We start from the raw sequence: 16,223 nt of genomic DNA, 5'->3' as shown, positions 1-16,223 counted from the left end.
CATCCTGAAATCAAAACCCGACGATTTCTTTATTCCTTGTTTTACTCTCTTGTCCTTCTGTAGACGGTGATAATCTGGGACTGCTGATTCTTGGAAGAATTGAGACCTTTGCAGACCGTTCACCGTAAAAACAGAAATGATTAATATCGTGTCTAGATCGGGTAGTGTAGCACCGTACTTGAAATCGACCAGTCAGGCTGTTGCATCGCAATTAAAACCATTGGCTGCTCCTGTACCCTTGCCCGCAGAAAAAAGAGTACACCAACCTCTGCCTGCCACTTTAACCAGTTATTCACTAAGTAAAAGCCTGCCTACTGGAAATGTAAGCATTACTTCAGGTCCAGCAGGTAAGGAAATATGCACTTGATTTGTTTAATGTTGCTCATAGGTACAGTACTAGGTTAGGTATGAATGGGAAACTTATCTTATTCGTCTTTCTTTCTTTTTTTTTTTCTTTTTTTTTTACCATAGTTACAACTCAGATTAGATATGCACACACAGATATCCAGATTCCTGACTTTTCTGCTTATAGAAGAAAGGACGTGAAGGACTCCAATGTCCGTAGCAGGGAGAGTGCAGACACACGTAAAGCATTTACGTACATGCTTGTTGGAGGTACTGTATGCTTATCTTTTCGGTTTGACTATTCGTGCTTATGTGATTTCCTACGATATAATGTATATTTAATCCGCCTATAATGTGACTTACTATGCTTGATTATATTTTACATTGAGCACTTGAGCTTGTGTAATCTCTGTCATCCCTGTGCAGGAGATGCGTGTGATTCCTATTAAGATTGTTTCTGCTCTTTGTTATCCTTCGACACTGTCATTCAATCGCTCATCTAGGAGTGCGATGAGCTCAGTAACTTAGCTGCTGGCTTCCCACCTGGAAATCTGACTGAGGTTCGAATCCCGGTGGATCCTGGGTTGGGATAAAAATGATGTGGCGTCAGGAAGGTCATCCAGCCTTCAACCCCCTCCCCCCACACCTTCCCCAGCAAAAACCAGAATGAGCCTGGGTGGCTCCAGTGACCCTAGAAATAGTTGGGATGAGCTGAAGAAAAGTTTTTAAATCAATCATTAATCTGCATTTAGGGCTGTCTCCCAGGTGGCAGATTTCCCATCAGTTGTTTGCCTGTTAAGGGTCCCATACATGTCCAGACATAATCTGAGGTAAGTATGCACACACCAGTCTCTTTAGATTTGTCCCTGTATGTATGGCCGTTAAGTCTGCTGACAAAAATATCAGGCTAGTCTCTGGCATTCTGGCGCTACCTGAATTCAGCCGGACCGGGCGAGTTTGCCGTTAAGGGCACGCGACTGTGAGCCTGCATCCGGGAGATAGTGAGTTCGAATCCCACTGTTGGCAGACCTGGAGATGGTTTTCCGTGGTTTCCCATTTTCACACCAGGCAAATGCTGGGGCTGTAAATTAATTAAGGCCACAGCTGCTTCCTTCCAACTCCTAGGCATTTCCTATCCCATCATCGCCACAAGACCTATCTGTGTCTGTGCGACATAAAGCAACTAGCGAAAAAAAATGAATTCAGCCAGAGACTTGCGACGAAAGTGTTTTCTCAGAGGTGCGGCAGTAAATGTAAACGTGGAAACTGACAAATATGAAACTGCAGTGTTTGTGTGTCTTTTTTGTGCAGAGCGCAATATTATGTCCAAGTAACAACTCATCTTCTATACCGACTAAGTTACCTAATTAATTCCAATCCATGTAACTTTTACGACCATCCAAAGTGAATAATCTTTAAGAGGGAACAGCTGAGAGCATATTCAACTACCTCGGTAAATCGTGTAGGTTGAGTGTGTGGGCAACCGCATACTTCCAACTTACCTTCCGGAGATAAGACTGTGCAGGTAAGTATTCCAGAAGTCTGTGCGTGTATGGAGCCCTTTAGTGCAGTGTTAAACCTGTAGCAAAAAAATGGCTATGTAGGCCCTAGTCTTTTCTTAAATGATTTCAAAGAACTTACAATTTATTGAAAATTAAAATCATAATTATTCCTCTCCTTATAAATGAATATTTGCCTCAATTAGTCTCTTGCAATTCCAACTTTATCTTCATATTATGATCTTTCATACCTTTAAAATGGTCATGATCTGGCTACACTCTTGGATGTTACGGTGAAACTGGTATCAATAGACTGCAGGAAACTTAGCAAGTTGATACAAGGAAGTAGCCTCTTTCATCATTCAGCACAAACTGTAGAGCTTGGCAAAGATCTCCACAGTATGCACACTGCAGACACTAGCAAGTAAGATCTTCATGCTAACATTATCGAGCACAAAAGAGCATCCAACATTTTTCTCCTGTCTTAGAACAGTCCGTGAAGACATGCCATGTGTCCATAGTAGTGAACGAAGTCATGAAAATACCTCTGATAAACAAAGGCATCCGTGTTCACGTTACATCCACGGAGTATTGGTCGTGGAAATAGTCACAGAGGTACCTCGCCAGGGGTCCACTCAAGACAACCACTGTTAGCTACATCCATCTATTCATTTGAATTCCAACAGGTCGTGTGACATGTCGATTTTTGTACCTCTGCTGGATTGGGTTATAAACATGCGTTGACTATTTCAATGCTACGGCATTTTACACATTGTGGCAGCGTACGTGTTGAGTATCTGCTGCCTTCTTTGTCAGGGTGGAACTCCTGATTCTGCAAGTAGACCAGGAAGCAGGGCTAGTGCGGAAAACTCAAGTTGCCAGCCTAATTCCATTATGGTGTACACTATATTAAATTAGCTTGCAAGTTGTTATTCTCTCAAGTTGAGGCTATATTTACAGAGCTAACTATTATTGGCATAGAGATAGGCCTCTATTTGAGTCCCAAGCAAGAGTAATATTTCCAAATCTGAACATCTGAGAGTGATTAGTATATTGATGAACTCATATTTGGCTTGTGTGTATTATATGATAACTCAAGTTTCCTTTCACAGATTCACTTTATGTATTTTATTGTTTCTGTGAAACTTTAGCGAATATTTTCTTTGTAAATACAGGTGGAGCAGTTGCCAGTGCATATGCAGCTAAAACAGTTGTTGGGGAATTTGTCAGCAGTATGAGTGCCTCTGCTGATGTCTTGGCCTTGGCAAAGATTGAAGTTAAATTGTCAGATATACCTGAAGGAAAGAGTGTAACATTTAAGTGGCGTGGGAAACCTCTGTTCATCAGACATAGGTAAGTAATATCTTATTTCAACTTCCTAGCCATTCTTTTGAAATCAGGATAATTAATTCCAATTCATAAGGGAACTGCTGCCATTATTGTAAAGCAAATGTATCAAATTTGCAGGACTTCTAGCGAAATTGAAACTGAACGATCTGTGGATCTTGCCTCCTTACGCGATCCTCAGCACGACAATGACAGAGTGCAGAAACCTGAGTGGCTGATCCTTATTGGTGTCTGTACCCACCTGGGATGTGTACCTATTGCTAATGCAGGTATGGAGACTAAAACACTCCATTAACTTAACCTTCTCAAGACTTGGCTTACAAAATGTTACTCACAGTTTGTGTTCTACGATCCTGTGTCTCTTCATAATACTTTGCTAGTTGTAAATATCCATGTATGTTGCAGGAAAATTTATATACTCCAAAATGAGTAGCAGCCAATGATGTAGGTGCTGTAATAAGCACAGGTGTTTAATAATAATAATGTTATTGTCTTTACATCCCACTCTGCCGAGGTGAGGAGTTCTTTTACATGCCAGTAAATCTACCTACACGAGGCTGACGTATTTGAGCCCCTTAAAATACCACCAGACTGAGCCAGAATTGAACCTAGCAAGTTGGGGTCAGAAGGCTAGCGCCTCAGCCGCTTGTGCCACTCAACCTGGCACACGTGTTTCACAAGACAGATTTACTATACACTATTAAAGAAATTATACTAGCATTGCATTCTCCTTTGTCTCTGTTGACTTCTCAGATATCAACAGTATCCTCCTCCTTTTTTCCTTATCCAGCTCTGCCAGGTCGAGGCATTTATGGCACTTCTCCGCCTTCCTCTCTCCTTCCACCATTCCTCTTCCATCTTTTGTCCCAGTCCAAGTTTCTTCTTCTTGCACTCCTTGTTACAGAATCAATCCACCTTGTTCTAGGTCTCACTCTCTTTCCCTCAAACTTCATCTCCATCATCTGTTTTGGTGTTCTTTTCTCCTCAATCCTCTGTGTGTTCAAACCATACTCCTATCTGTTCTCTGACCCCCTTTCTCATGTCTTCATTTCTCAATCTGTCTTTTCTATCATCATCTTATTTCTTTATTCATGGGATCTCTTTTAAATAGTTCCTTTTAGCCTCTACCTCGAAAATCTTTTGCTACCATCTGTTTTCTTTCATCCCCACCTAGTTATACCTGCTCCCTTCACAAATTATTGGGTCTTCTCTCTTCACCAGGTAATCCCAGTGTGGAGATTCTGATTCTTCCCAGCGCCTCACATTCAAAGAGTATGTGTTCAGCAGATTCTTCCGCATCGTTACATTTCCTACATACATTGTCTCTTATTGCTCCAATTCTATGTTGGTGCTTTTTAAGATGGCAGTGTCCAGTCAGCAGTCCTACTACCGATCTTATATTTTCTCTGCTGAGTTCCAGCAGTTCCTTAGTATGCTTAATGTTTGGGCTCTTTATTAGTTCTTTCGCAAGCCTGCATCCTGAAGCATTTTTTCAGGTTTCCATTTGTTTCTTTTGTACCCATTTACCTATGTAAAGTCGGGCTTGTCTATAAGAGATCCCGCTTACTGGTTCTGCGCCCACAAAAGGTGTTTCTGACCCTCTTCTTGCCCGTTTATCTTCTTTGTTTTTTCATTACCTCTTATGCCTGCATGCCCAGGTACCCATTATTTTAACAACATTTATGTACTCTTGAGAGCTTCAGGAGAAGTGTATGACAATACCAAACAATTTTGGATGTAACCCGGACAACTTCAAGTGCCTTAATGGCTGCTTGGCTATCTGTAAATATGAAAATGTTCTTATCTCTGTAGTTCATTTTCAGGTTTTCCTCAAGGCATGTATTGATGACTATCACTTCAGCTTGGAAAACTGTAGTGTGTCTGCCTAGGCTCATTTGGATTGATCTCTCAGGTCTTTCCCCGTTGATCCCTCCTCCTGTTCCTTTCTCAGTCCTTGAGCTATCTGTCCACTACACAATATCTTCCCTACCAGTTTTCTATCTGTTAATGTCCTGGTCTTCCTTTTTTGTTTTCTGGGTCTCAAATGGTTTCTCAAAGATATACTTTGGAATCATACGATCAGCTGGCATGTCGAAAACTTCCCCTGTTATTACTCTGTTAATTTTAGTGTCCAAGATTTGGCCTTTGAGCCTTCCAGCATCCATTTTGCTTCAATCGATATGAGCTCATTCTAGCCTGTCCCTCTATAAAGTTAATGGAGGGAGATCCAGTAGGGTATTAACGCTTCTGTTGGCGTTGTCTTCATTGTCCCAATTATGGCTATACACAGGCCCCAATTTCAAGTAGTTAGCACTATGGGCAAACAATATTTGCACACACACACACCCCCTCCCCCTTTTCACTCATTTTTCTGTTCCTCTAATAAAAATAATTGTTTACAAATTAAAGATTATAGTTTTTAAGATTGTGAGTTTTAAAACAGCACATTATGAAAATAAAGTTTATTCTCATAATTAAATTTATCAAGCTAAATAAAGGTAACAGCCAAATAAGAATCAGGCTGGTTTTTATTAAAAAGCCGTTGGTTCCGTTTGATAGTTTGTGTGTAAGTAAATAATTTTAGAAATAAGACACATAAATTATCATTAATTTACTGTAATTTATTTTGATCACATTTAAAAATACAAGTTTTGTATATAATACTACTTTACATGAAATATTTTTTCCTGGCAAACTCTTGAACAATTTCATCAGAGTTGGTTTTCAAAGTTAAATCTCTTTCAGTGCACATAAGGACTAAAGAGATTAACTTTTCATTAAGAAGAGTTGCCCTCTTAGCATTTTTTACTCTGCTTCAAACTGAAAAATTCCTTTCTGCACTAGAGTTAGTTATTTGTAAGATCAAAAACATCCTAATTGCAATTTCAAGGTTGGGAAAGGTACTTGACAAATTGTTTTGCTTAATGTAAGAATAACACTTTAAGCAAGTTTTGGAATCCCTCAAGTTCAACATACATTTGAAAGTGTACACACTCATTTACAAAATCTTGACTAATATCTTCAGGGTACACCGAACTAAGTTTCAAAGCAGTGTTCTTCACTTCTGATGATTTGGATGAGCAAGTCAGTAGTAGAGGCAACACTTGAAATCTGGAAGCTACGACTTCATATGCTTCTTTCCTTCTTGCTCTATAAGTGTGTCCTTTATTTTAAGGAACACATTATTTTTTAAATTTGTTCTTGCTTCTAGGTCTCCTTCAATCCCACGTATTTCATCCGCAAATATTTTCCATTCTCTTACTCTTGAGTAGCTTGCAATATCACATCCACCTATTTTCAAAGCAGATTGCTTATATATGTCAAACTCATTCCTTTTCGCTTTGATGAATCCTTCCAGGGTTTTCAATTGTTTTACTCCTCTCAAGTTTTTAGAACACTTGTCAACTCTTTCCAAAATGTAATTCCACACAACTAACAGAAAAGTGGATTCGAAATTCTAAAATTTAGTTTCAAGGTTTTGTGCCTCAAGTCTACAAGCAGGTTTTACACTGGAGTCTTCAGATAGCTGCCTCAACAACTGTTGTATTTCTTCATAAACTTTTACCAAAGCTCTGACAGCGTCTGCTCGTGCAGACCATCTGGTTTCTGATAAAGGGGTTTTTTTTTTTTTTTTGCCAAGAATTGCTTCAAAATATTCCACCTGTACGTTGACACAGAAAAGTAATTATACAACTGCTGGACGAAGCCAAAGAAAACTACTGTAGCATTGTAGCCTTCTGCACCACCCAAACCAACAAGATTTAATGAATGTGCTGCACACGGTATGTATTCAGCAAGGGGACTTTGCTGAAGACCTGAGTAAGCTCCTGACATATTGGAAGCATTTTCCTAACTTTGGTCCCTACAATTCTTGATGTTGATTTCAAAACTATCTAGACAGTCAACTACAGCTTTTTCCAGTCCAGCAGATGTATGTGATATTCCAAGCAGAAGCTTAATGAGTCGTTCTACAGGCTTTGGCTTTGTTTGAGGTACATATCGTAAAACATTAGCCAACTGGTCAGTATGAAAGCAATCAGGCGTCGAATCTACAATGAGAGAGTAGTATCTAGCTGCTTTTACTTCATAAACTACAGTTTTAAGCACACACTTCCCCATAACTTCAATAAATTCATTACATATTTGAGAAGACAGGTATGAGGTGTGCCTTGGACCTTTGTTACCATATTTCCCGATGTGCTGGGCAAGGGAAGAGTCATATTCACTGATTAACTCGAGGCATTAAAGATATGAATCATTTGAAGTTGATCCAAAATCCTCATTGTCTCCTTGGAAAGGCAAATCCCTAACTGCCAAAATCGTACAACAGAAACTATTCGTGAGATTATACTTCGCCAGTAGTTTACCTCTTCTTCATAATGTGTAAACAGAATTTTATCAACCTGCATTAACTGTTTTTGTCTGATGTACGTAAGAACATTACGCTTGTGGTTATGAGAATGTTCATGATGTTTCAGTAGTTCGTAGCTGTGCTTCTAGTCATTAAAACCGGTAGAAAAATGTGTTTTTTGCATTGTCTAGTTGAAATAAACAGCATTAAATACAGAATACTTTCCCACTTGACTGTGATTACAATAACCAATCTCTTAAAACAACGTCTCCATTAGGAAGAGTACTCTTAAACATGTTTTGAGACAATGTTCTTTTATCATCATTGTAAGTTTGCAGAGATTTCGAAAAATCCACCGTTACGTTTTGTTTTGGACAATGTTTAATAATATTCTGAACTACAGAATTTAACTTGTCATTCCAAGTAGCAGGTTCACCTATAGGAAATGAATTAGGTAAGATTACCTCAGGTTGTGATTGTTTATTTATTTAATCGTGTCAGAAACATACATTATACTTACAATAATAATAACAGGACAATAACAAATCTGGTACTATAATCTTTCTCATATCTAATTATGGCAGGTAACGATGTGATTTAAGCTCTCCATAAGTACAAAATTAATTAAATGTGGTGTGACCAGTAAGCGGCTAATTTACATGCTTCCTTGGTAGCGTCCATCACATTCTGGAGAGAGCAAGTAGTTGGACACAAGTTACAAACAAGGAGATGGCTCATTGTCTGTTCTTCACCACATTCACATAGAGTGGAGTCACAGACAAAACCCCACTTTCTCATGTTGGTCTTTGTTCTTCCAACTCCTGAACGCAACCTGTTGAGCGTCTTCCATGTTGACCAGCTTTCCTCGTGGCCTGGAGGAAGTCTTTCGGAAGGCGTCATCCATCCTGCAAGGTGGCTGGATCTGGAACGCCATGAATGCACTCTGAAGTTCGGTGGTGATTCAGTGAGGCTTTCCGTTATTGTATGATTGTGAAATAGTTCCAAACGGCTGCTGGACAACTTCAGGCTCATCGTTCAGTTTAATACTAACATACGGCTGATCAGTCTGCATATCTAGGCCTTGTAAATCTTCTTGCTTAAAGTTAAATGGGACCAATGACGAAGTCTAAGGTTTTGTTAAGTCATCTTGGCATTCCAGTTCCGAGGTTGGAGTTGGAACGAGTCAAATTAAATTACTTTCCCATTTTAAGCACTTTCTTAAGTAGTTAAAGTTTGTCACTCTGCTTTTTAGCAGGGGGTGTGAAATCCACATATGCTGAGTATGCAGTGAAAAGGAAAACATAAAGATCTACTTGAACAAAAGAAAGTGCACTACCTAGAAAAACGGCTAAATTGCAAGCTTAAGATGCCACAAGAGACCCTTACATTGCTCTCAAACAACGAGCTACATGCCTTTCTTCCGAATTCCCAATAGCCACATGGGAGAAACATTTCTCGGATATCCTTAATCGGCATAACCTTGATATAGCTCTTCCACTTCGAGAAAATCTACATTGTACAACAAGACCTATAGATCAGGAGGAAGTCAAAACTGCTATCCAGTCCATGAAAATAAGAAGGCATTTGGTCCGGATGGAGTTTTCAGTGAAAATCTGAAAGACACCTGTGACATACTGCTTCATATATGGATCACTCTATTCAACGCATGTTTTATGACAGGTAAAATACCTGAAGGTTGAAGACAGTCGCATATCAAAATGCTCTTCAAAGGCAAAGGAGTCAGGGACAACCCTGATTCGTATAGAGGTATTGCCCTCAAAAACCATATTTGAGACCTATGCCAAGAATTAAATTGAAATAACAAGTAACGTAGTTTAACCTATTCAATACAAGTAAGTAAGAAATGTAGTGTTACATTCTTATTTAATTATAAGCGGAAGCGGTACCGGTTTCGACCCCAATCTGGGTCATCTTCAGCCGAATAAAAATACAAAAACAATGCATAGGAAAACAAGAAATTAAAGGGTGAGTCTTTCACAAAATCAGTTGAAGCAGTATAAGATAATGGGGATTAGCACTGCGCAATTTTAAATCTTAAAATCTAGAAGAAGTAGAAGGTCAGTCACTTATATGAAGTAAGGCGCAATCTTCTGAAGAGTAGCACAACACACGCAAAGTTCGGCACTGTCTCGAAATGTTTATGAAAGGAGGTGAACAGTTAAGTGAGCCAGCCTGCATATACTATCAGGCGCGAAGACACAACACATTTAATAAATATGAAGTCCCAAAATTGTGTAGAAGTCAAAGACGAGTCGCTTGATTGAAGCAAAATGCGAAGTCCGTTATAGCGAGAATTCATAACGTCGGAAAATTTACTCGCTATATCGGATTGTCGTTATATCCGATTGTTTTAATAAAAGTCGGAAAACCACCCATACATATTAACATTGATATGAAGCGGCAATCAGTTTGTTCAAAACTTGCGTTTCCGCAGATGTAATCCACACTATGGCTTACTTGTTTGTTATTTTTCGAAATCCGATACTACGTGAAAGCGTATGTTTAATTTCATTCTGAAAAAAATAGAGTACCGTATTTCTCCGAATCCAAGATGAACCCCACTTTTCCCTTAAAAAAATTTAAATCAGTCTCAAAAAGTACTTTGTAAAATCATATGAATGCCTTTGTTATACAATAGGCCTACGCATTTTTAGACGCCGAGCATTGACTTTCGTCATGCCTATTTTTTTGCGGCTGCGCAATTATTCTTTATTTTCGTGGGTTTAAGGGCTATTAACTTAAAATTGGCGTCATAATACCGAAGAGAACCCGTTGAAAATTTGCCGGCAGTACCTATTCCATGCGCCTGTACATTACGACGATCCATCAGGAAATTATTCTTGCTGTCTATGAAACTGTTACTTTTACTCAGCGTCAGATGTAACCGGCTACCGCTACACGCACGTCTCGCTTGCCGGGTTCGGTCAACTTCAGCGGCTAACGATGTATAGGCCTAATCGCGGACGTCGAAAGTCAACGAACGAGTTTATTGCGCCACGGTATGGCCATTCCGCTCTTTGTCTTCACGCTAACGCCAAATATTGGCTTTAGTTAGGCCTATGCCGAAAATATTCCTGCTGTCTATAAAACTTAATTTTGCTAAGCGTCAAGTACAATAGACGCGTTATAACTCTGCCACTGAGTAGCCATGGCCTTTCTAAGAATTCGAAGGCTCGCATGTTTTAATGCCATTCTGCAGATTTGAGAAACGTTTCTGTAGAAGCTAATAGAGCGTCATACTCTCTTCACTATTTCCTGCGATCCTGTGTGTAACTTCACTGGCGATGTAGGCTGTAGTAAGGAGGCGGTCGTTTATTGTCAACGAGTTTTGTGCGTGTGTGAAAAGAAGTAGCGTGGTTACCGCGGTAGTTGCCAGTGGTATCCATTAACTTACTGTTAGACTGCGAATGCAAGACAACCCTTGAGTTTTCGCATGAGATTCTGAGAAAAAAGTCTTGGATTCGGAGAAATACGGTATCACTCCAGAGGTTTCTGTGGCAAACACTTCAGTTCTCTTCTTCAAACGGCGTCACCTAACCTAACCGTATATGTATCATGAAAACATATTTCAAACGCAAGTAGAGAAATGATGACCTCCTCGCGAAAAATTTACATTTAAATAGCCTTTCCGAAATTTAACTAGACGCGAGAAGATATGAAATATCCTATGAAATCAGTGATGTACTCTGCCATATCTTGAGGTGTATCACATTCTTACTTAATTTCCGTAACTTATATAACATTAAAATTAAGATATCGTTTAATTCAGTCTTTATTTTTAACGAGTTAACAACTGCTATCGGCCACGTTATTTACGCATTTATTACGAAACGCGTTATCCTCTTTCATTTCGAATTTTCTTTAGAGAACTGCAGTCGACGGGTATTATGTACTAATCAACTCCAACATCGCCTTTGAATGTCGACGAGAGAACTCGCAAATGCACGAAGTGAGAAAACTATACCGTACGGTACCGAAGAAGATCGATCGCATTTTTTCGCAAACGTTTCAGTTTTCTTATTCAACGGCGTCACCTGTCCTAACTTAACCGTACTACACGTATGATGAAAACACACTTCAAGCGTCAGTGGAGAAATGATAACCTTCTCGATATACATTTTCATAATAGCCGTTCCGTAATTTAACCAGACGCGAGAAAATATAAACTAACCTCCGAAATCAAAATTAAACACTCTGCCATATCTCGAGGTGTATCTCTTTCTTACTTAATTGATTATTTAGCTTCAAAATTAAGCGGTCGTTTAGTCCGCCTTAATTTTTAACGAGTTAACAACCATTTATTTACCGGTACGCATTTATTACGAAAATATGTTCTCTTTCATTTCGAATTTTCTTTACGGAACAGCAGTCGACGGGTATTACTATTCGACTACGACATCGCCTTCGAATGTCGGCGAGAGAACTCTCTAGTACACATAGCGAGGAAACGATGCCGAAGATAATCGATCGTATGCAATATCATCGCTGGGGTGCATAAATATCGCTTACGGAAAAAATCGCACGCGCTTAATCGCTCGTAATAACAGATACGTCAGTGATAGCGCTCTCGCTGTAACCGAAGGACGATACACAGTTTAATATAGGAATTTTGAAGGGACAGAAAAAGTCGTCGCTATATCGGAGTTCTCGTTATATAACGTACTCGCTATATCGGACTTCTACTGTAATACAATTTAATATAATTGAAGTATCTAACTAGGATCTTGTAGATTCTTTAGAACAGTTGACGTAAAAAACAGTTGTGAAGAGAAAAATGGTAAAAGGCGCAATACCGGAAACAAATGAAAAACGCATATGAACAGCGTGCTACTTCTTGAAGATAAGAATTCAGGTCGTAATTGAGGTAGTCCAAGGCAGCGCAAGATCCTAGAGAACAGAAAAATGGCAGAAACAGGAACCATGATACCCGAACTGCAATTTGGTTTTTCATGAAAAGAAGAGGGACATTACATGCAGTCAAGAATCTCTTGGACAGTATATGTGATTCAATGAGGTGGTCGAAGGGGAAATTTTATGTAATCTCCAAGGATTTTAAGAAGGCTTTTGACCTCGTAAACAGAGAAATGCTCCTTAGAAAACTAGTGAATATGATTGGAGCAGACAACCCACTAAACATACCCATAAATAACATACAGTGGAACCTTGGATGTGTTGTTGTTGTTGTGTTTGAGTCATCAGTCCATAGACTTGTTTGATGCAGCCCTCCATGCCACCCTATCCTGTGCTAACCTTTTCATTTCTACATAACTATTTCATCCTACATCTGCTCTAATCTGCTTGTCATATTCATACCTTGGTCTACCCCTACTGTTCTCACCACCTACACTTCCTTCAAAAACCAACTGAACAAGTCCTGGGTGTCTTAAGATGTGTCCTATCATTCTATCTCTTCTTCTCGTCAAATTTAGCCAAATCGATCTCCTCTCACCAATTCGATTCGGTATCTCTTCATTCGTGATTCGATCTATCCATCTCACCTTCAACGTTCTTCTGTAACACCACATTTCAAAAGCTTCTATTCTCTTTCTTTCTGAGCTAGTTATCGCGTCCATGTTTCACTTCCATACAATGCCACGCTCCACACGAAAGTCTTCAAAAACATCTTTCTGATTCCGATATCAATGTTTGAAGTGAGCAAATTTCTTTTCTTAAGAAAGCTCTTCCTTGCTTGTGCTAGTCTGCATTTTATGTCCTCCATACTTCTGCCATCGTTAGTTATTTTACTACCCAAGTAACAGTATTCATCTACTTCCTTTAAGACTTCATTTCCTAATGTTTCCTGCATCACCTGCTTCGTTCGACTGCACTCCATTACTTTTGTTTTGGACTTATTTATTTTCATCAGGTACTCCTTACCCAAGACTTCATTCATACCATTCAGCAACTTCTTGAGATCTTCTGCAGTCTCAGATAAAATAACAATATCATCGGCAAATCTCAAGGTTTTGATTTCCTCTCCTTGGACTGTGATTCCCTTTCCAAATTTCTCTTTGATTTCCTTTACTGCCTGTTCTATGTAAATATTGAAAAGGAGAGGGGACAAACTGCAGCCTTGCCTCACTCCTTTCTGGATTGCTGCTTCTTTTTCAAAGCCCTCAATTCTTTGCAGACCGATTTTTATACGGATTGTAGGTAATTCTTCATTCTCGGTATCTGATCCCTATCATCTTCAAAATCATAAATAGCTTGGTCCAATCCACATTATCGAATGCCTTTTCTAGATCTATAAATGCCATGTACGTGGGCTTGTCCTTCTTGATTCGATCCTCTTAAGATCAGACGTAAAGTCAGGATTGCTTCATGTGTTCCTACATTTCTTCTGAAGCCAAATTGATCTTCTCCCAACTCAGCTTCAACTTGTTTTTCCATTCTTCTGTAAATAATACGTGTTAAAAATTTGCAGGCATGAGATACTAAACTAATGGTGCGGTAGTTTTCACATCTGTCAGCACCGGCTTTCTTGGGAATAGGTATAACAACATTCTGCCGAAAATTGGATGGGACTTCTCCTGTCTCATACATCTTGCACACTAAATGAAATAACTTTGCCATGCTGGTTTCTCCTAAGGCAGTCAGTAATTCAGAGGGAATGTCATCAATTCCAGGTGCCTTGTTCCTATTTAGGTCACTCACAGCTCTGTCAAACTCTGACCTCAAAATTGGGTCTCCCATTTCATCAGCATCAACAGCCTCTTCATGTTCCAGAACCAAATTATCTACATCTTTACCTTGATACAACTGTTGGATATGCTCCTGCCACCTTTCTGCTTTGTCTTCTTTCCCTAGGAGTGGCTTTCCATCAGAGCTCTTAATATTCATACACCTAGGCCCGGTTTCTTCAACGAATGTTAAGTGTTAACTCTGCTGTTAAGGAGACTTAACACATCATTTAACAAAATGGTCGTCTCACCATGAATTGTTAACTCTAACAAATTGTTAATATTTGTGTTAAATTAACCTGGCAGCAGCCCTGTGTTAACCTCTTAACAACTCCTAAAATTTCAAAATGGAGGCATGTAGAAGACATAAGTTTGAAGCTTTACTGCTGTCTGAAGACTATTTATAAACTGAAGAAGGCAAAGGACCACCCATACTAAGAAATAACTACTTTCTAGAGTTGCCAGAAGATATATTTCTAATTACCAACGCCATAATGAACAAGATACGAGACGATATTGAAAATAGGTTAGAGTTTCCAACAGTGATGACAAATACCATGAGGCAGGATCCGCTTCGGACTACATGGAGGTGATAGAACACTAAAATGCGAACACATTTTACTCAAACTTGTGTGGTCTGCAACCTAATAATTTCCAAAAAATGTATGAATCCTCCGATTCTAGAAAAGGCATTGTTGGATGCGCTTGTGAACGGTTGGCTGTTGAGAGAGCTCTTGCATTATTGTAGTGAAAAGGTAGTTAAAACCTATTGAAATTATTTAAATTTTGTGTGTGTGCGTTCCATTTAGTGCTATTTGTTTATTGGTGTTTAGTGCTTGTTGGTAGAAATTGGGAGTAGTGTTATTTATTTGAATTTTATAACCAGTAAATCATTTGCTGTTCAGTAGATTACGTTTTCTAGGTTAAGTAGGCTAGCTGGGTGTACTGTACTTTGTCTGACTTTCATGATATAGTATGCTTTGTATGGAAGGCTTGCCAACTGTATATGGGAAAATATCTTGATTTTTATTTTACATTACCTTGAACCTGTGCTAATTACTTCACATGAAAAGAAAGACGTACCAGTGAGTAACTTGAGGACTTTGGTGGGAGAAGAGGAAAAATTGATATGCAGATAAAAATTTAATTGATGTAAAATTCATTGAGAAATATTCATCTTAAAAATTTAGTGAATGAATGAGAATAACATGGAAGTGGTTAACAAATGAGCAAAATATTCCTCTTTTTTTTTTCCTTACAGGTGATTTTGGCGGCTACTATTGCCCATGCCATGGCTCGCATTATGATGCATCTGGTCGCATTCGCAAAGGTCCAGCTCCCTTGAATCTTGAAGTTCCCTTCTACGAATTTCCAGATGACAGCACACTTATAGTAGGATAGACTAAGCTAGCTTCCAGTGAAAGTTGTTAGTTCATATTGGATACACTGATTAGTGTGTTTGTAATTAATACTGTACAGTATATCATACAGATGTATATTTGAAGTGTTCTTTATCTGTAATAAGTTATTTCTGTGAAATATATATACAGTATTGTGAAGTTGGATTAAAGTTGAAAATGTTTATTTTTATATTCCCAGACATTCAGTGAATTGATCAAAGCAGGTAATTTGTTTAACTTCATAAGTGGTATTAGTAGTAATATAACTCCAGTGTTTGTGTTTACATTGTAAAATTAATGAATATAAAATAAGTAATTTATCATACATTGCACTGACTCAGTTGTACCAGGGAAATGGTTATGATAATACAAAAAGAGTTGCTGTAAAGCATGTATTATTATTAATTATTTTACGCCCACATTTGAGCACTTTAATCATTGTGGTATCAACTCGTCCAGAATGGTGTCGCCTTGTCCACATTTTTATTTGTTATTGTCCAAGAATTGTGTAAGAAATGAACTAAATAGCTTGTATTTTGATATACATTCAGTATTTGACTCAAAGCATTTGTAAAAGGCA

General features: G+C 38.7%; 1 protein-coding gene across 1 annotated transcript; it reads left to right on the top strand.

Moving 5' to 3' along the window:
- The first annotated feature begins 34 nt into the window (after nucleotides 1-34).
- Nucleotides 35-15,813, top strand: LOC136877450 (cytochrome b-c1 complex subunit Rieske, mitochondrial). The gene is made up of 5 exons (XM_067151501.2): nucleotides 35-347; nucleotides 472-615; nucleotides 3,020-3,197; nucleotides 3,312-3,460; nucleotides 15,505-15,813. Exons 1-5 carry the CDS (start codon nucleotides 137-139, stop codon nucleotides 15,642-15,644), a joined length of 822 nt encoding a protein of 273 aa, XP_067007602.1. The 5' UTR covers nucleotides 35-136; the 3' UTR covers nucleotides 15,645-15,813.
- Nucleotides 15,814-16,223: the final 410 nt, after the last annotated feature.

Source organism: Anabrus simplex, chromosome 7 (genome assembly GCF_040414725.1).
Source record: "Anabrus simplex isolate iqAnaSimp1 chromosome 7, ASM4041472v1, whole genome shotgun sequence".
In the NCBI taxonomy this organism is placed as follows: Eukaryota; Metazoa; Arthropoda; class Insecta; order Orthoptera; family Tettigoniidae; genus Anabrus; species Anabrus simplex.
Note: the sequence above shows the minus strand (reverse complement) of the source record. Positions and strands in the feature narration are given on the sequence as shown.